This window comes from Schistocerca americana, chromosome X, assembly GCF_021461395.2.
Source record: "Schistocerca americana isolate TAMUIC-IGC-003095 chromosome X, iqSchAmer2.1, whole genome shotgun sequence".
Taxonomy (NCBI): Eukaryota; Metazoa; Arthropoda; class Insecta; order Orthoptera; family Acrididae; genus Schistocerca; species Schistocerca americana.
The window spans coordinates 439,072,813-439,089,057 of NC_060130.1; the positions used below are offsets into that span (position 1 = coordinate 439,072,813).

General features: G+C 42.5%; 1 protein-coding gene across 5 annotated transcripts in view; it reads right to left on the bottom strand.

Annotated features, from left to right (window-relative positions):
• The window catches only part of LOC124555813 (histone-lysine N-methyltransferase EHMT2), a 280,266-nt gene that overhangs the window by 214,117 nt on the left and 49,904 nt on the right, over positions 1 to 16,245 (bottom strand). For all 5 annotated transcript variants that reach the window (XR_006968595.1, XR_006968596.1, XM_047129879.1 and 2 more), the window contains one exon: positions 1,105 to 1,253. Coding sequence is in view for 3 of the 5 variants with exons in the window: in XM_047129879.1 (XP_046985835.1) it covers positions 1,105 to 1,253 (149 nt within the window). In the remaining 2 variants the exon portion in view is untranslated. The remainder of the gene's footprint in view (positions 1 to 1,104; positions 1,254 to 16,245) is intronic.

A 16,245-nucleotide genomic window follows, 5' to 3' on the forward strand; every position in this document is an offset into this window, starting at 1 on the left:
CAGATTTAGATTTACTGTGACTTCCCTAAATCGCTCCAGGAAAATGCCAGGACGGTTCCTTTGGAAGGGCATGGCCAACTTCCTTCCCCATTCTTGACACAGTCCGAGCTTATATTCCATCACTAATGACCTCTATGTCAATGGGACATTAAGCCCACTCTTTCTTCCTTTCACACATCCTGCGACCACATCCTCTTCCCTGGAGTCTCCTCTCTTCCTGTTCTGTTGACTCCACAGAGTGTACTCCTCACTGTCACTGTGTGCTTCATGAACTGATCACTCATGTTTCATTCCTATCCCCGCATATTGCTGCCTTTCCATCCCACATTCCTATCTTGAGCAAATCTGGCCTCCTCCTCAGCCATCAGCCACCGTTCCCAACCCCTCTTACAACTCCCCACCTACTTTCTCCCCTCACCCACTCCATCCAACACAAATCTCACATCAGTTCAGCTGAAGCCCCCACATAGTGTATTCAGAGAGAGAGAGAGAGAGAGAGAGAGAGAGAGAGAGAGAGAGAGAGAGAGAGAGAGAAGTGAGTGAGTGAGAGAGAGAGTAGTGAGAGAGAGAGAGAGAGAGAGAGAGAGAGAGAGAGAGAGAGAGAGAGAGAGAGAGAGAGCTCTTAACAAATTAGTCCAAAAACTCGCAAAGTTTTCGGTCTTGTTTATGTGCCTGTCAATGATTCACTGCCTCGACTGTTTAGCGAATTGTTAACTTTACTCCCAAATAATTCAAAGTACTTTCTGTTTGGTAGCTCTTTATACTCCACTGAAGTATGTTTGCGGAAACTCTTAAAGTAAACAGCTTAAACATTTTGTAATTAATATTACCAATGCAATACAATATAATTTCATAATGTTAACTCATTTCATTGTATTGCACTTAAATAAAATTTATACCCTCGACATCACTCCGCATCACAGAGATGCGTGGAATACAGCTGATGTAACGTTAAGTGGAAGCCTAAAGTCATATGCTGGCTATGCTGGTAGTATAACATTTATACAGAATGACTAAAGAACACTCTCTCTCTACATTCTGAAACTGTATGATTCTGCACTCCAACCAGTGTACATATCAAAAACAACTTTAGATTTTACAAACCTTTGATGAGGATGTGGACACTTCTGGTATGGGTTGAGACATGACATCATCATCAGATAGTTCTCCTCCCCTGCCAGTATGCAGTTTTCTTCTCCCTCTTTGTGGAGGCAGTGATGATTTGTCATAACAAAATCTTTTTCTCTTAAAATCTGTAAAAATAAATTTCTGTACATGTCAGATTCATTTCTTCCAAATGTATCTCTCCAACATCTATCCAGAAAACATTACAATGTCAGGTATGCCTCATAATGTATCTTGCAGCTGGCTGGAGAAACTGTATCAACTTCAAATGTCTCTCAGAGCAAAAAAAGCACACATTAACAGTAATTCTCATACACACTTCTTAAGCTGGCTGGATTACTTATTTTAAAATAAAGGTGAGTTACTAGAATTCGTTGGTATCTTAAAAGTCCTTAGGATAGTGAGATGATGCAATCTCTCATGCAGATTAACAGTTGGATGCACAGCATATCAGACAGACTGGTGCTGATACCTTGTGGTTGAGTGCTGCAGTCCTCCCCTTGTGTCTTGTATACAAACTATGTAAACATGCAGAGAATAACAACAATTTTATAATATTCATAAAAAGAAGCAGCAAGTCTCTTTCTGTACCCACTGAGAAGCATTTTTCTAAGTTCTAGTTATGGTTCAAAGGGAATACATCACAACAGGCTCAATAAACAAATAATAATCACAAAGGAGGGATACAATTCACCAAACATGCAACATTTCATACATGCCACGAGCAAGAAAGCAGACTGATTCATCAAACTAAATGAACACCAACAAGAAACTGAAGCAAATTAAGGGCAGAATGATAGAGCACTGGAAAACCTGTACTTCATCTATTGTAAGATGGCACTGATACAGGAAAACCTGGCTTATTGGACACACACACACACACACACACACACACACACACACACACACAGATACTAAAAAGTCCATTTCTCACATTAAATAGTTACTGCAGTATAAACACAAACAGTGCTGAGGAAGAGTATGATTGGGAAGCCCTAAGAGTCTGAATGAAAATAAAGGTGCTACATGTGCAATTGTAGGATGTAATTCAGTGGCTGCTGTTCAGTGTGGGTAATAACTAGTTACCTTATTTTCAGAAACAAGTTGCCAGTGACAGTTACTTCACTGGAGAAGAATGGGCAACACACTTTCTCACTGGGTGTATAATAAAAAAGTGTGACACTTCAGAATCAAGTTACATGTTGTTACTCGATTCTTTAGAACCTTTTCATTTTGCCATTGAATCATTAAGACTTATACTTTCTTGCCATCTTCCTATATTTTCAATAGAATTTACTATGCCAAGCACAAATATGCTTGTTAACTTTTAAAATTGTACTCTTCTAGTCCATATGCTATGAATTCCTGTGGAAGGTTTGGAAAATTTCAGATATTTGACACAGTAAAATCTACGGTATTTTCCAGTAGGGTTCAGCAGTATGTAAAATACTTCTAGATTCTATGAATTACAACAACAACAACAACAAATGGTCATTATTTGCCAAGAAAAACTGATGGTGTTGCTATACACTGCTAATATCATCGTGAAGTTATATATTCCTCGGCGCTGGAGATCACACATGCACACTGGCACAGTGGTGCTAAGCCTGGAAGCAGACAGCTTGTATTCTGGAGTAAGGAAAGTTTTTCAACAACACTATTTGAATCACAAAAAAGGAAAAATGAAGGTGTTAAGTTCCTTATTGTCAGATTAATTGCCACTGTTCAGAGTCAAAGTCAAACTTCTCGGCTATGTATCATGGAATGAGAACACATCTTGGTGTTCTGTCCCCTAAATGTGGACATTTGGCTATATCGCCCTTTGGTGCTTTTCAGAACCAGTAACCTACATACCAGGACTGGATCTGAATCTGGATCTGGATCTCTCTCTCTCTCTCTCTCTCTCTCTCTCTCTCTCTCTCTCTCTCCCCACCCTTTTCCCCTCATCAACAGTGCAACTAGCATCCTCATCACAGTAACCCATACGAAACAGTTAAACTGAAGGCACAACACACACACTTCGTAATGACCATGTAACCATGCATTTGAATAGATTTTTTTTTTTAATTTTAGACTGGCCGAGTTTTAGGGAAGTTCTGAGACAAAAATGCCATACCACCTTTAATTTTTCTAATAATTTTTCTAACATAAAACTTACAGTAACCAGTCATTAAAATTTATTAATCACAGCATATTTTGGATGTTTAACATTATCTTCAGGTGCCAATCTTAAATGCTAATTATTGTCAGCACAGCTCTAAGGAATTCACTGATATTAAAATTTCTACAGCTCTGTAACATCCACATTCGATACTTGAGATGGTGACTCTAACATCTGAACTTCACTCAGTTCATTCGCTAGGACAAATACACAGTGCAAATGGGGCAAACTTAAGAACTTTTAATGGTGTTTCATCTCGTAGAGCTATATTAATGAGCTTATAACAAAAAACACCATCTGAGATTGAAACTAAGCCCACAAAATGTTTTATGAGCAACAAATAAAAATATTGGCAGTCTGTGAATTTAACTTTGTTTTAAGAAATTTATTGGGGGTCCCAGATCATTTACTGCTGACTTTGCCATTATTTATTTTTATTTTTTCTTTCAATAAAATGCAAGAATACTAAGAATGTATTTCGAACAACTCTTGAACTGTGCATAACTGAGCTGTAAGCTAGAATTTGCGAATCCTCATGAAAACACAAAAGCAGGTCCATCACCCACACTGAAGAAATTAAAAAAAGCAATGCATATTGTGAAAAACAACAAAGCTGACAGACATGACAGTATTACAGCTGAACTTATAAAATGGTCACAACCAAAAATTATAACTAACTTTCAGATCATGTTTGAAAACATTTTGGGAAACTGAAAAGATTACAGAAGACTGGAAAGTGGCTATTATCCATCCTTTACACAAAAAAGTGATAAGCATGATGTAAATAATTACGCAGGTATATCTCTGCTGCCAATGGGTTATAAAATATTTTCAACAATATTATTAAACAAGGTATAAGCAACACTTGATAGTCATTTGGGAGAATATCAGAGAGGATTTAGAAAGGGCAGATCTTGTTCAGAACAGATTTTCAACCTAAAGTCCATAATCCATCACAGATTTACAAACTCTAAATCCATAGTTGTAGCATTTATAGATTTTAAACAGGTATCTGATTCGATTGATCAGTAAACAGTACATAAAGTGATCCGAGAATCTGACAAAGTCTAAACTAGAAAACATTATCTGTGAAATGCTGCAGACACCAAATCCAAAGTACCTGTAACGCAAGTGAATGTTCAGTTTTGAATCACAAATTACACACACCTCAAGTTCTAGAATGAAGAATCATTCAAAAAATACTTGATCTGCTAAGAAATACAGAGGTATGGAGATTAAAATATAATGAAGAAGTATATCACAACATAGAAAACGTAACTGAAACACTACGAAAGAAGCAACTGCTATTTTTTGGACATTTGTACAGAATGATGGCAACAGATTATCCACACAGATTTTTAAAGATCTATGGGACAAGAAGCCAACAATAGCCTGGATTCATGATGTTAGGAAAGATTTGAAAAGAGACAAATAAGTGAAAAAGATGCAACAGAAAGAGATTTTTAAGAAGAGAGTGTTGAAAATGGAAGTATTCCCAGGCAGGAGGAGGAGGAGAAGGAGAGTCATATCACATAGATAATTTGACTGCCTTGCCTGATTCACAACATATTTGATATAACCTTGACAAAAGTGGTTGCATCAAATGAATAGCTGCTAAAACTGAGATTGCATTTTGCATTGCTGTCATCCTACAGTTGGGGGTTGTGGCTTGCTATCAACATGGAGAAAATAATCGACTATTGCTAATGAGACACCATTTACACAAAATCAAAAAGACTCATTTATGCTAACAAACTCAATGTTTCTAATGTAGTGTAGTTTTGCACCACCAAGGTCTGGTATGTCAACACAGATACTTGAAAACTGTTGTGAAGAACAACCATAAAATCTTTTCTAGAGAAATCTACTGAAGTGGCAAATGGAATATACAATCTTCAAGGACTGAACATGTATCTGATCAGATATGAAATTTAAATACTGAAACACTGTGCCATACAGAACTCTCAGCAACACACCACTTTCTGCTATCAGCAACCAGACACATACAAGAGGTTACTCTAGGCACTTTGTTGCCACGTAACAGGTTGGGCATGTCACAAGTAATCTCTGCACTGAATTCAATAATCAACATTAGTCTTTTAGTCTTACGTCTTCACAGTTTCTTATACTGACGGATATGTTGACAGTTTTGGCTTGTGAGGTTGCCTTATCTCCTAGGCACATTTAGGATAAAATAATACTGAGATATTTCATCAAATGTAAGTATTTAAGTAGCACAATCCACCAGCATCAGACTGAAATGACACATGCAGGTCTTCTGAGCACTTAGGTATTACACCATTTTTTCCTCCTCCTCCCCTGCTTTCAGTCTGTGTTGTGACACAGGATTTGTTTCAAGGTCAAGGAAGTGCTGAGTGACATCTGCAGACATCCTCATGATGTGATGGCTGTCCTGGATTTAACAACATTTATGATATTACATTTGTTGCCCTGATTCATGAGGTTTTTTTTTGACACACAGATTTTGGAAGTCTGTTTGAAAGTATCATCCCAGAATGATGTCTGCAGCATGATTATTATTCTTCTGTATTTCGTAACATATTTAAAGGTGAAGTCATGATCCACAACAGATATGTTGTGTTGCAATAATCTTATTTGAGGAAGGTGCTTTCCCATTCTTTCTTGCAACATTTATGTTTTATGTCAGATTTATTTTTGTTCACATTCAGACTGAATGTTATATATTCCCGGCTTCACAGGTCTAAATCATTCTAAACTTTATCCTCAAAGGTAATCAAAGGACATACTTAATATTATGTTTCTCTAAACTGCTAAACTGCAGTTGATTCTTCTCGACACTACACAAGCATGTGGCCAGAAGCTTGTGGGACTCATTACTTCTGTGATATGACTACCATACTGCAAACACCATTGTTTAACACCTTTTTGGATGTACTGTCTTCTGTGGGAGACATTCTTAATTTGAAAGAATGTGGGTTCTCACAAATACACTGAGCACACTGTCCTTCTGCAGCGGGTGGGGGCAACTTTAAGCATGTAGCTCCACATTTTGATTCTATTACAACCACAAACAGAAATTTCTTGATCGTGTTGTTTATAGGGTGGCCAACATAATTATCTTCACGAGCATGGTTCCAAAACACAAATGAAAGAAGATTACGGTTTAACATTCCATTGATGAGGTCACTAGAGATGGAGCACAAGCTCTGGTTCAGGAAGGATGGGGAAAGAAAGCTGCAGTAAAGAAGGAAGGAAGATAGGGTTTAACGTCCCGTTGACATTGAGGTCATTAGAGATGGACCACAAGGTTGGATTGTGTCAAGGATGGGGAAGGATATCGACTGTGACCTTTCAAAGGAACAATCCCGGCATTTGCCTTGAGTGATTTTGGGGAATCACGGATCTGGATAGTCAAACAGGTTTGAACAATTGTCGTCCCGAATGGAAAGCAGCAGTGCCATTTTAAAGGAAAGCATCTGGGAATTTGCCGTAAATGATTTGGAAAACCACAGAAACCTAAAGTATTTAAGACTGGACAGCGATCCGTATTACTATCCTCCAAAATGCAAGTCCAGTGCCTTGAAGTCTAGATTCACATGTCCAAGTCTCACATTCTTTCCTGCAGAAACTACTACTTCTGAAGGATGTTTTCAGTTACAATGACTTGCAACAAAAGGTGTATTCTCCATTTCAAACTGCACTTACATACATATGAGAGAAAAAAGTATCTAGTAGCACAACATTCCTACTATACGCAGGCCTGACATTCAGGAGAACTGGTCACATTTTAGAAACACATATCAAATAAGCCTCATGAAACATCAGACTCATTGTGGCAAGAAACACAAAAAGATTTCATTACATAAGAAGGATGTCTTTAAGGTTTCCACCAAATCGTAGGCATTCCTGGGCATCACTGACTATAATTTACAGCTACAAATACTAAGTGTACGTAGCATTTTACGAAAATATGAGTGGGAATGCGTCAGACACAGAGCATGAATAGATAGAAAGGACAGAAGGACGTATGTGCCACTTAAGATTATAACATCCGAACATATCAGCTTTTGATGAATACATCTTCATTTGTAAGTATGTACGAAACATGAAAAAACTAAAATTGTGGCAGAGATTCCCCTCCTCATAGGACGCTGTGAAAATCTATTTGCCCATGAACCTCACGAGTCAAGACAATGGCTACAATATCATCCAATTGTGAGACCCTGCATTAAAATTCTGGCAACCATCATGCAGCCGTGTCCAACTTCATATTCACAATGCCAAATGGTTTGCAATAATGAACCCTGTCCCTTCCTTGAAACAAAGGACAGACGATACATGAAAGAACACTTGTACCTGGAAACAAACCACATCTCTACGTCTACATGGACTTGGAGGGTGTGGGGAGGGGGGGGGGGGGGGGGGGGAGGCACAAGAGTAGCTAATAACATCTCCATGTAAGGCAAAAAAACTATTTCACATTCACACTTAAGTCTGTAAGTTATTTACCCTTTTCACAATTAAAGGCTTCTTTTGTATAACTAATTTATAAAAACGCTGTGTATGTATTCCCATGAACATAAAATTCTTGTTCATGTGTAACACGTCACCAAACCTACAGCTAAGTACCTTCTGAAATATCCACAATTTACACAATGTGTAAACCCCATTGTCATACAACCCCCTTCAGTCAAGCCTCAGAATAAAAAAATATTATTAAAGTTGTGGTGTCACCGCCAGACACCACACTTGCTAGGTGGTAGTTTTAAATCGGCCGCGGTCCATTAGTACATGTCGGACCCGCGTGTCGCCACTGTGTGATCGCAGACCGAGCGCCACCACAAGGCAGGTCTCGAGATACGGAATAGCACTCGCTCCAGTTGTACGGACGACGTAGCTAGCGACTACATGGATGAAGCCTCGCTCATTTGCAGAGCAGATAGTCAGAATAGCCTTCAGCTAAGTCAATGGCTACGACCTAGCAAGGCGCCATTAGTAACATTGCATGTATCTAAAGAGTCTCACTTGTATCGCCACAATCTCCAGATGTACCAAAAGGATGGATTAAAGTTAAGTATTCCAGAATCTACATACTTTTCTTTATAGCATTCATTACGTATCCTGTTTCAGACCTCACGCCATCCTGCTTTAGCTTAGCGCGTGCCTTTCGGCTTCTTCTCATTGTGTCTAGGCTGTCTCGTCTAGACACAACATTTTTGGCGACGAGGATGGGATTTCACGTTCGTATTGCTCTAATTTAATTGTGTCATGGTTTCGCCCGATGTACTGTCCGAATTTTATCGCTTGCAGAATCAGCAGACGCAGGCGTTATTGGATGCCCTTGGACAGCTCGTCCAGGGTCCACGTGCACTGCAAAACGATGCGGCCACCGCCACTTCACCGCTACCGCAGTCACAACATGCAGTTGCACCTCCATTCCGTAATTTTCACGCAGACGTGGAAACCTGGACAGAGTGGTCACGCCAGTTTGGATTTCATCTCGCCGCCTACAGAATTCAAGGTAACGAGCGGCAGCCTCATTTATTGGCGTGTGTAGGGGTGCAAACGTACCGTGTGATAGTGAAATTATTTCCCCGATGCGACGTAGCAACTCTGTCCTACGACGAAATTTTGTCTGCTTTAGATGCCTATTTCAAGGAAACAGTTAATGTAGTTGCAAAAAGGTATACTTTCTTTCATACAAAACGTACGGCCGGTCAAACTAATAGGGAGTGGGTTGCAACATTGCAAGGCCTTACAAGGGATTGTGCTTTTGAGTGTGAATGTGGACTCCCTTATTCAGATACTATGGTACGTGATGCAATAGCACAGAACGTTTCTGATGTTCGCATACGGGAACAGATTTTGAAACTAGTTAATCCCTCCCTTCAGCAAGTGATAGACCTATTAGATAGACAAGACACACTTGACTTTGCTCAGGAATCATTTGCAACTTCGCCAGCCGTGTGTAACATTAACCGGCCCGCCGGGCACGCTGCACGGCCCGGTAAACTGCCCTCGCACACGTCCGCGCAGCTGCCGCCCCGCTCTAAACCAGGTGTGCTGGGCCAGCATACAAATGCAGTGAAATCATGCCCGCGGTGTGCAACTAGACATTCGCGTGACAATTGCCCGTCACGCCAAGCTATTTGTTTTTACTGTAATAAAAAAGGACATGTTCAAAGTGTTTGCCAGAAAAAGCTCAGATCAGACAATCACAACCATTCCAGGCCCTTTGCTTCGCGCCGGAATCGGAGCGAGAATACTCAGGCTCGTGAACCTTCGCCCATGGACATTCATGTAGTTAATTCCACTTCGTCCAGTGCCACTGTCTCTAACAGTGACTGTGTTCGTCCCACAAAAAGTGTGCGTTGACGTCGCCGGAAATCACGTCAATTAGCAAGTGATGCTGTACCTGTATCAGTTCAAATTGCACAAGACAGTCGCTCTTGTCGTCAGCAGGACAATAAACTTTTTGTAGATTTGGACTTTAATGGCAAGGTCATACCATTCCAGCTCGATACCGGAGCTGCAGTTTCATTGCTCAATCACGACACGTACAAACAACTGGGCAAACCCCCGTTGCGTGCCGCAAATGTTCAGTTAAATAGTTATTCAGGTCAGAATATCCCTGTGTTAGGACAGTGCTGCCTTCTTGCAACATACAAGGGACAAATAAAACTTGTGTCATTTTACGTTCTTCGTTCTTCTACTGCAGTGAACTTGTTTGGTTTAGATTTATTTCAATTGTTTAACTTGTCAATAGTCAATCAGATCCTATCAGTGAATCAGACTGTGCCTTCCGCCAGTGTTTCTCGGCTATGTGAAGAATTTGCAGACATTTTTGCACCGGGCCTTGGTTGCGCTAAGAACTATGAAGCACATTTGTAACTGAAAGTAAACGCGCAACTGAAATTTTTCCGAGCGCGCAATGTTCCCCACGCATTGCGTGATGAGGTTGCAAGAACATTGAACGATTTAGAATCACAAGGAGTAATTCAACGTGTGCAGGCTTCTCTCTGGGCCTCACCCTTAGTAATTTTGCCAAAACCTTCCGGAAAATTGAGACTTTGTGTGGACTTCAAGGCAACAGTGAATCCACAATTAGTGATTGCAACTTATCCTTTACCCCGCCCGGAAGATCTTTTTGATAAACTGTGCCCGGGTAAATACTTTTCGAAGTTGGACCTAGCAGATGCGTACTTGCAAATCCCAGTGGACGCCGAATCTCAGCGCGTCTTGGTGGTTAACACGCATCTTGGTTTGTACCGATTCAAAAGACTGCCATTTGGGTGTGCATCCACCCCTGCATTGTTTCAGCAATATTTACAAACTGTTTGTGCGTCGGTCCCTACTGCAGCGAACTATCTGGACGATATTGTGATCTCCGGAAAGACAGCAGACGAACATTTAGAACATCTCCGAACATTATTTCAAGTATTGCGACAAAATGGTCTTCGCTTGCGGAAGGACAAATGTGTGTTTTTTGCTCGAGACTTACCATATCTGGGACATGTCATAAATGCACAAGGCATACATCCCAGTCCAGAGCACCTCCGTGCCATACAAGACTTGCCTTCGCCGCAGAATTTGAAGCAGCTACAGAGTGTGTTGGGAAAAATTATCTACTATGCCAACTTTATCCGGCATGCCTCTTCCATTTCAGCTCCGCTTCATCGCTTACGCCGTAAAGGTGTTCCGATCGTCTGGACGACGGAATGCGAACGCGCCTTTCGCCAGTTGAAATCGGCGTTGCTTTCTAATACTTGCCTTACACCATTCGATCCCCAGAAACCCCTTTTGTTGATGATAGATGCATCGGATTTCGGGATCGGTGCTGTGCTTGCGCACAAAGATGGATCGCATGATCGCCCTATTGCCTTTGCGTCAAAATTGCTCTCGTCTGCGCAAAGAAATTATTCACAGATAGAGAAAGAAGCTTTGGCTCTCGTGTTTGGTGTTACTAAGTTCCATGATTTCTTGTATGGTCGTCACTTTACCATCATCACAGGCCACAAACCTTTGACGTCGCTTTTTCATCCGAACAAGCCTGTACCTCCGCGTACAGCGCAGAAATTCATTCGCTGTTCTATTTTCCTCTCGCAGTACCGCTACGATATCTTGTATCAGTCCACTGCTAAGCACGGAAACGCCAATGCGTTGTCCCGTTTGCCTGTTGCTGAGGATAGAGCATTCGATTCTTCCGAACTTGCTTGCATGTTCATTGATTCGGAAACCGATGAAGTGGTCGAATCGTTTCCGATTGATTTTCGTCGTGTAGCTACAGCCACAGCTGCTGACCCGGTCCTTGCTACCGTTTTGCGTTTTGTTGCTACGCAATGGCCTTTGTCAAAGTCTCGGATCGAGGATCCGTTGGTTCGCCGATTTTTTGCTCACAAGGAGAGACTTTTTGTTCGACGTGGTGTTTTGTTGTTGCGTTCTGATAATGATCAGTCCAGAGTCGTGGTCCCATGTTCGTTACAGTCCACTGTTTTACGGCTTCTTCACCAAGGACATTGGGGTATAGTGCGAACGAAACAACTTGCTCGTCAGCACTGTACTTGGTTCGGAATCAATGCTGCGATTATGAATATGTGCTCTTCTTGCCTGGCGTGTGCCGAACAACATTCCGCACCGCCGCGGAAATTCTTTGCATGGCCGACAGCCACTTCCCCTTGGCAACGCTTGCACATCGATTTTGCTGGGCCATTCTAGAATGCTCGATGGTTGGTTGTGGTCGATTCTTTCAGTAATTTTCCTTTTGTTGTCCGGATGTCTTCCACGACGTCTTCTGCCACCATCCAAGCGTTATCCACTATTTTTTGCATTGAAGGTCTTCCACAGACTATTGTTTCTGACAATGGCCCACAATTCATGTCCGCAGAATTTCAGTCTTTCTGCAAGGCCAATGGTATTCAACATCTGACATCCGCGCCGTTTTCGCCTCAGTCAAACGGTGCCGCTGAACGATTGGTCCGGACTTTCAAGTCACACATGTTGAAGTTGAAAGAGTCGCATTCTCGGGAGGACGCGTTGTTGCTCTTTTTGTCATCGTATCGCTCTCAGCCCCGAGATGGTCGCTCGCCGGCTGAGTTGCTCCACGGTCGTCCTCATCGAACCTTGATGTCTTTGCTGCATCCGCCGCATCAGGTTCCTGTGCAGTGGCAGACTCCTGCTTTTGCTCCAGGCGACGTTGTATTCTATCGCAACTATCGAGGTTCACGGCGTTGGCTCGCAGGGCGCATTCTTCGCTGCCTCGGCCGTGCGATGTATTTGGTTTTGGGGGCCTCTGGTGAGGTGCGTCGGCCTCTGAATCAGCTGCGCCTCTGTCGTCGCACGGGTTCTGCTGCTCCCCGTCTGCTTTCAGCGATGGTGCCGTCCGGTCATCGCCCTGGGGACCCATCTACTGGCTCGCCTCATCCCCAGGTGTTACCGACGATGCCTTCCATTTCGCCCCATGGCGACGCGGCGACGCTGCCGCCGCCGCCTGTTCTCCCGCCGGCGCCACCCGCATTAGACGCTTCGCTGCTGCTGCTGCCGGGCGCCTCCCTGGGTCACGCGCCGCCGATCGCTTCCCGTGACCAGCTGTCCTCCGCCATGGAACTCTTGCCCGCTCCGGACCACATGACGTCTTCGCGCGTCGGGTACCCCGACGCAATGGAGGTCGACCCTTCGGCCCCTCCTGTCTCTTTACGGGCGCATACACCGCATGTTGACGTGCACCCTGGACTAGGTTTTCAGGCGTTTCCTAGATCCCCTCGGACCGAATGGCTGGGTGCGGGTGGCACAGCCTCGCCTGTTGTTAGGCTCCCCACCTCATCGCATACGTCAACATGGGGTCCTCCCCATGGCGGGCGGAAGCCTTATAACACGACCGTTCACCGATTTGCTGGGGAGGAATGTGGTGTCACCGCCAGACACCACACTTGCTAGGTGGTAGTTTTAAATTGGCCGCGGTCCATTAGTACATGTCGGACCCACGTGTCGCCACTCTGTGATCGCAGACCGAGCGCCACCACAAGGCAGGTCTCGAGATACGGAATAGCACTCGCCCCAGTTGTACGGAAGACGTAGCTAGCGACTACATGGACGAAGCCTTGCTCATTTGCAGAGCAGATAGTTAGAATAGCCTTCATCTAAGTCAATGGCTACGACCTAGCAAGGCGCCATTAGTAACATTGCATGTATCTAAAGAGTCTCACTTGTATCGCCAAAATCTCCAGATGTACCAAAAGGATGGATTAAAGTTAAGTATTCCAGAAGCTATGTACTTTTCTTTATACCATTCATTACGTATCCTGTTTCAGACCTCACGCCATCCTGCTTTAGCTTAGCGCGTGCCTTTCGGCTTCCTCTCATTGTGTCTAGGCTGTCTTGTCTAGACACAACAAAAGTAACATACTTTCTGTGTGAGAAGATATTTTTGGCAGACTAGAAATAATAGATTTATTCAAAAGAAGGAAAAGATCACTGTATGGGCCATAGTGACAGACATACCTGTAAGCTGAATTTACACTTGGCAACACAAAAAGTGGCAGTGGAACTGACTGTTCTATTACGCAAGAGCCAATCATTTAACAGAGTGTATAGTACCATTCAAACATAAAGAAAATCCGTAATTGTGGCAATTGAGGGAGTTATCCCTTACTGACACTCAGCATGAAGCACGCACCCTATAAAAACATAAGAAAATCTGCACTAGATGTAATTCCTAAGATTTCAGCAGTGGGAAAGGCACTTTAAGTCACGACGTGGATTTCAGGACAGAATAGTAAGAAACGCCTGAATAATGCAGATCTCAGTATGGAGTCTTTGTAGTTCGGTGGCATAGTTGACAGACAGATAAATAAAAGCATTATTCTGGTACTGGGCTGCGCGGAAGTTGAATGCACGTCAGAACAAATGGATCTCGATGGCCGATAGAGGGCAGTGTCGTCGCATTGGTCCTCACGCCTAGTCAGTGTACCACCATCTCGCTATGTGAATACACCAGCCAATAGTGTCCGTCGTGACTGGCGTATATACTGCCACACCTCGGCCGCTCAGTCAGTCATGTACTTTGTCTGATAGCCTTCGTTACCATCTCCACCGTACTACTGACTACTCACCAATGACGTCACTTGATCTGTTGACAGTGTTGTGTCAAAAGCTCATCACACTTCATTGTAGCCTACATTGCCATTGCATTGCTCTTGTTGTGTCAGGTCTACTGTTTGTCTGTCCTGTTGCTCAACTCTGGCATAGGTTTGAGTCCTGACCACACGGTCTCCCCGCCTTGAGTCGTCGTCGTCGTCGTCGTCGTCGTCGTCGTCGTTTCACCTGTTTCTCTGACGTGTGCACTGGCATTCGGTGACTCATGGATACAGCAACTATGACAGGAATCAGTCCAAATACCACTTTTCACAATTATTTTGTTTTACTGTGTGAATAATTAACACGCAAGTAGCAGTACAAACAGTTCATGGTCCTTAATAACATCTTTTTGGCCTTCAAAAGGCCTTAATATCCTGTCCACAGGTCTTCCTCTCAATAAACATCTGTCCCTTACGAAAAAGGGAATCTATGATGTAAATAATAAATCTCTCATCTTCTGCCATCTCCTCCCAGGGAGCCAGGGCAATGTTCCAAAGGTGATGACAGGTCAGGAATTTTCTCTCATACGATCCATTTCACTTCTGCTCATACATTTTCAATGGGGCACAGGCCTGGTGGAGGAGGATGCCAGATGAGAAGAGAAATCTCATTCTATTCTGCAAAATTCTACTGCGCCATAGCTGACAGCATATTGAAGACTGATCTTGCTTGAAACAGATTAATCCCTCAAGACAGAGTTGTACTGATGGGATCATAAAATCACCCATAATAAGGTTATAGTGAGCATCGAATCAGCCATCTATCCTGTGAAGGATCTCAAGTCACTGATGCACATTCAGCCAGTGCCAAACTGTCACAGACACATTGCCATTGCAAGGTGATGTGTGAATATATTTGGGAACAAATTAGACACCACGCAGCCTATATACTTGTAATAGACCAGCATTTACTGCGAAAAATATGGATTTGTGAGGAAATGTTAAGTAATTAATACGACTGATCGATACTGTTCTCAGCAAACACTAATCTGTAGCAGTTGATCATCATGAAGCTTGCCCTTTACAACCACACATTTGCTTTGTAGTCCAGCCTCAAGATGCAGGTGCTGTACCATGTCAAACCACCTAGGAAACACAGCAGTATGGTTAAAATCCAACACATTTAAATAGTATTTTGCCATGATGTGTTTAAATGCCCGTTCTCCTGGACTGCTGCTGTTACACACTAACGTCCAGTACCCACACAACTACTGGATTCCCCAGTTATCACAACATTTTAATCCATCATTGTGCAATGTGCTCTGGAATGCCACATCGTGCCCCAGTCTTTAATGCTGTCAGGTTCCTTTCTTTCACAGCAGCAATGATGTAGTTATGAATAGCCTGTTGATGATGGAAGTGTGGCTTATGAACAAAGTTGCTGAGCTCAAAGCAAGATAGTTCAGGTATCTGACCTTGAATCATGTACTGCTATTGCCTATTACAGAAGGAATGGTGGAATGACAAGCATAACTCGCTACATTACTTTAAATACAACAATAAGTCATGCATGAAGCTTGCAACCATGTGGAAATATGTGAAAATTCTAACCCATGCTGGTAAGTCCCTAATAGCAGTCAAATGATGTTAATAGAGCTTTTCTTCGATGACTGTATACAGCTGTTCAATATTTTGAAAAAAAAAGAAAAAGAAAAGAAAGAAAGAAAAACATATTTGTGCTATCAGTTGTACAGCTGTATACTTATTCTCTACCAGTTTCAGTAATAACAACCATCTTCACAGGAGAGAAACAGTATACATCAATGGATCAAAAACAGATTTTCGTCAAATACGACACTGCCAAATTTAGAACATACATAACTGTTGTAGTAGTCTGAAAATAAT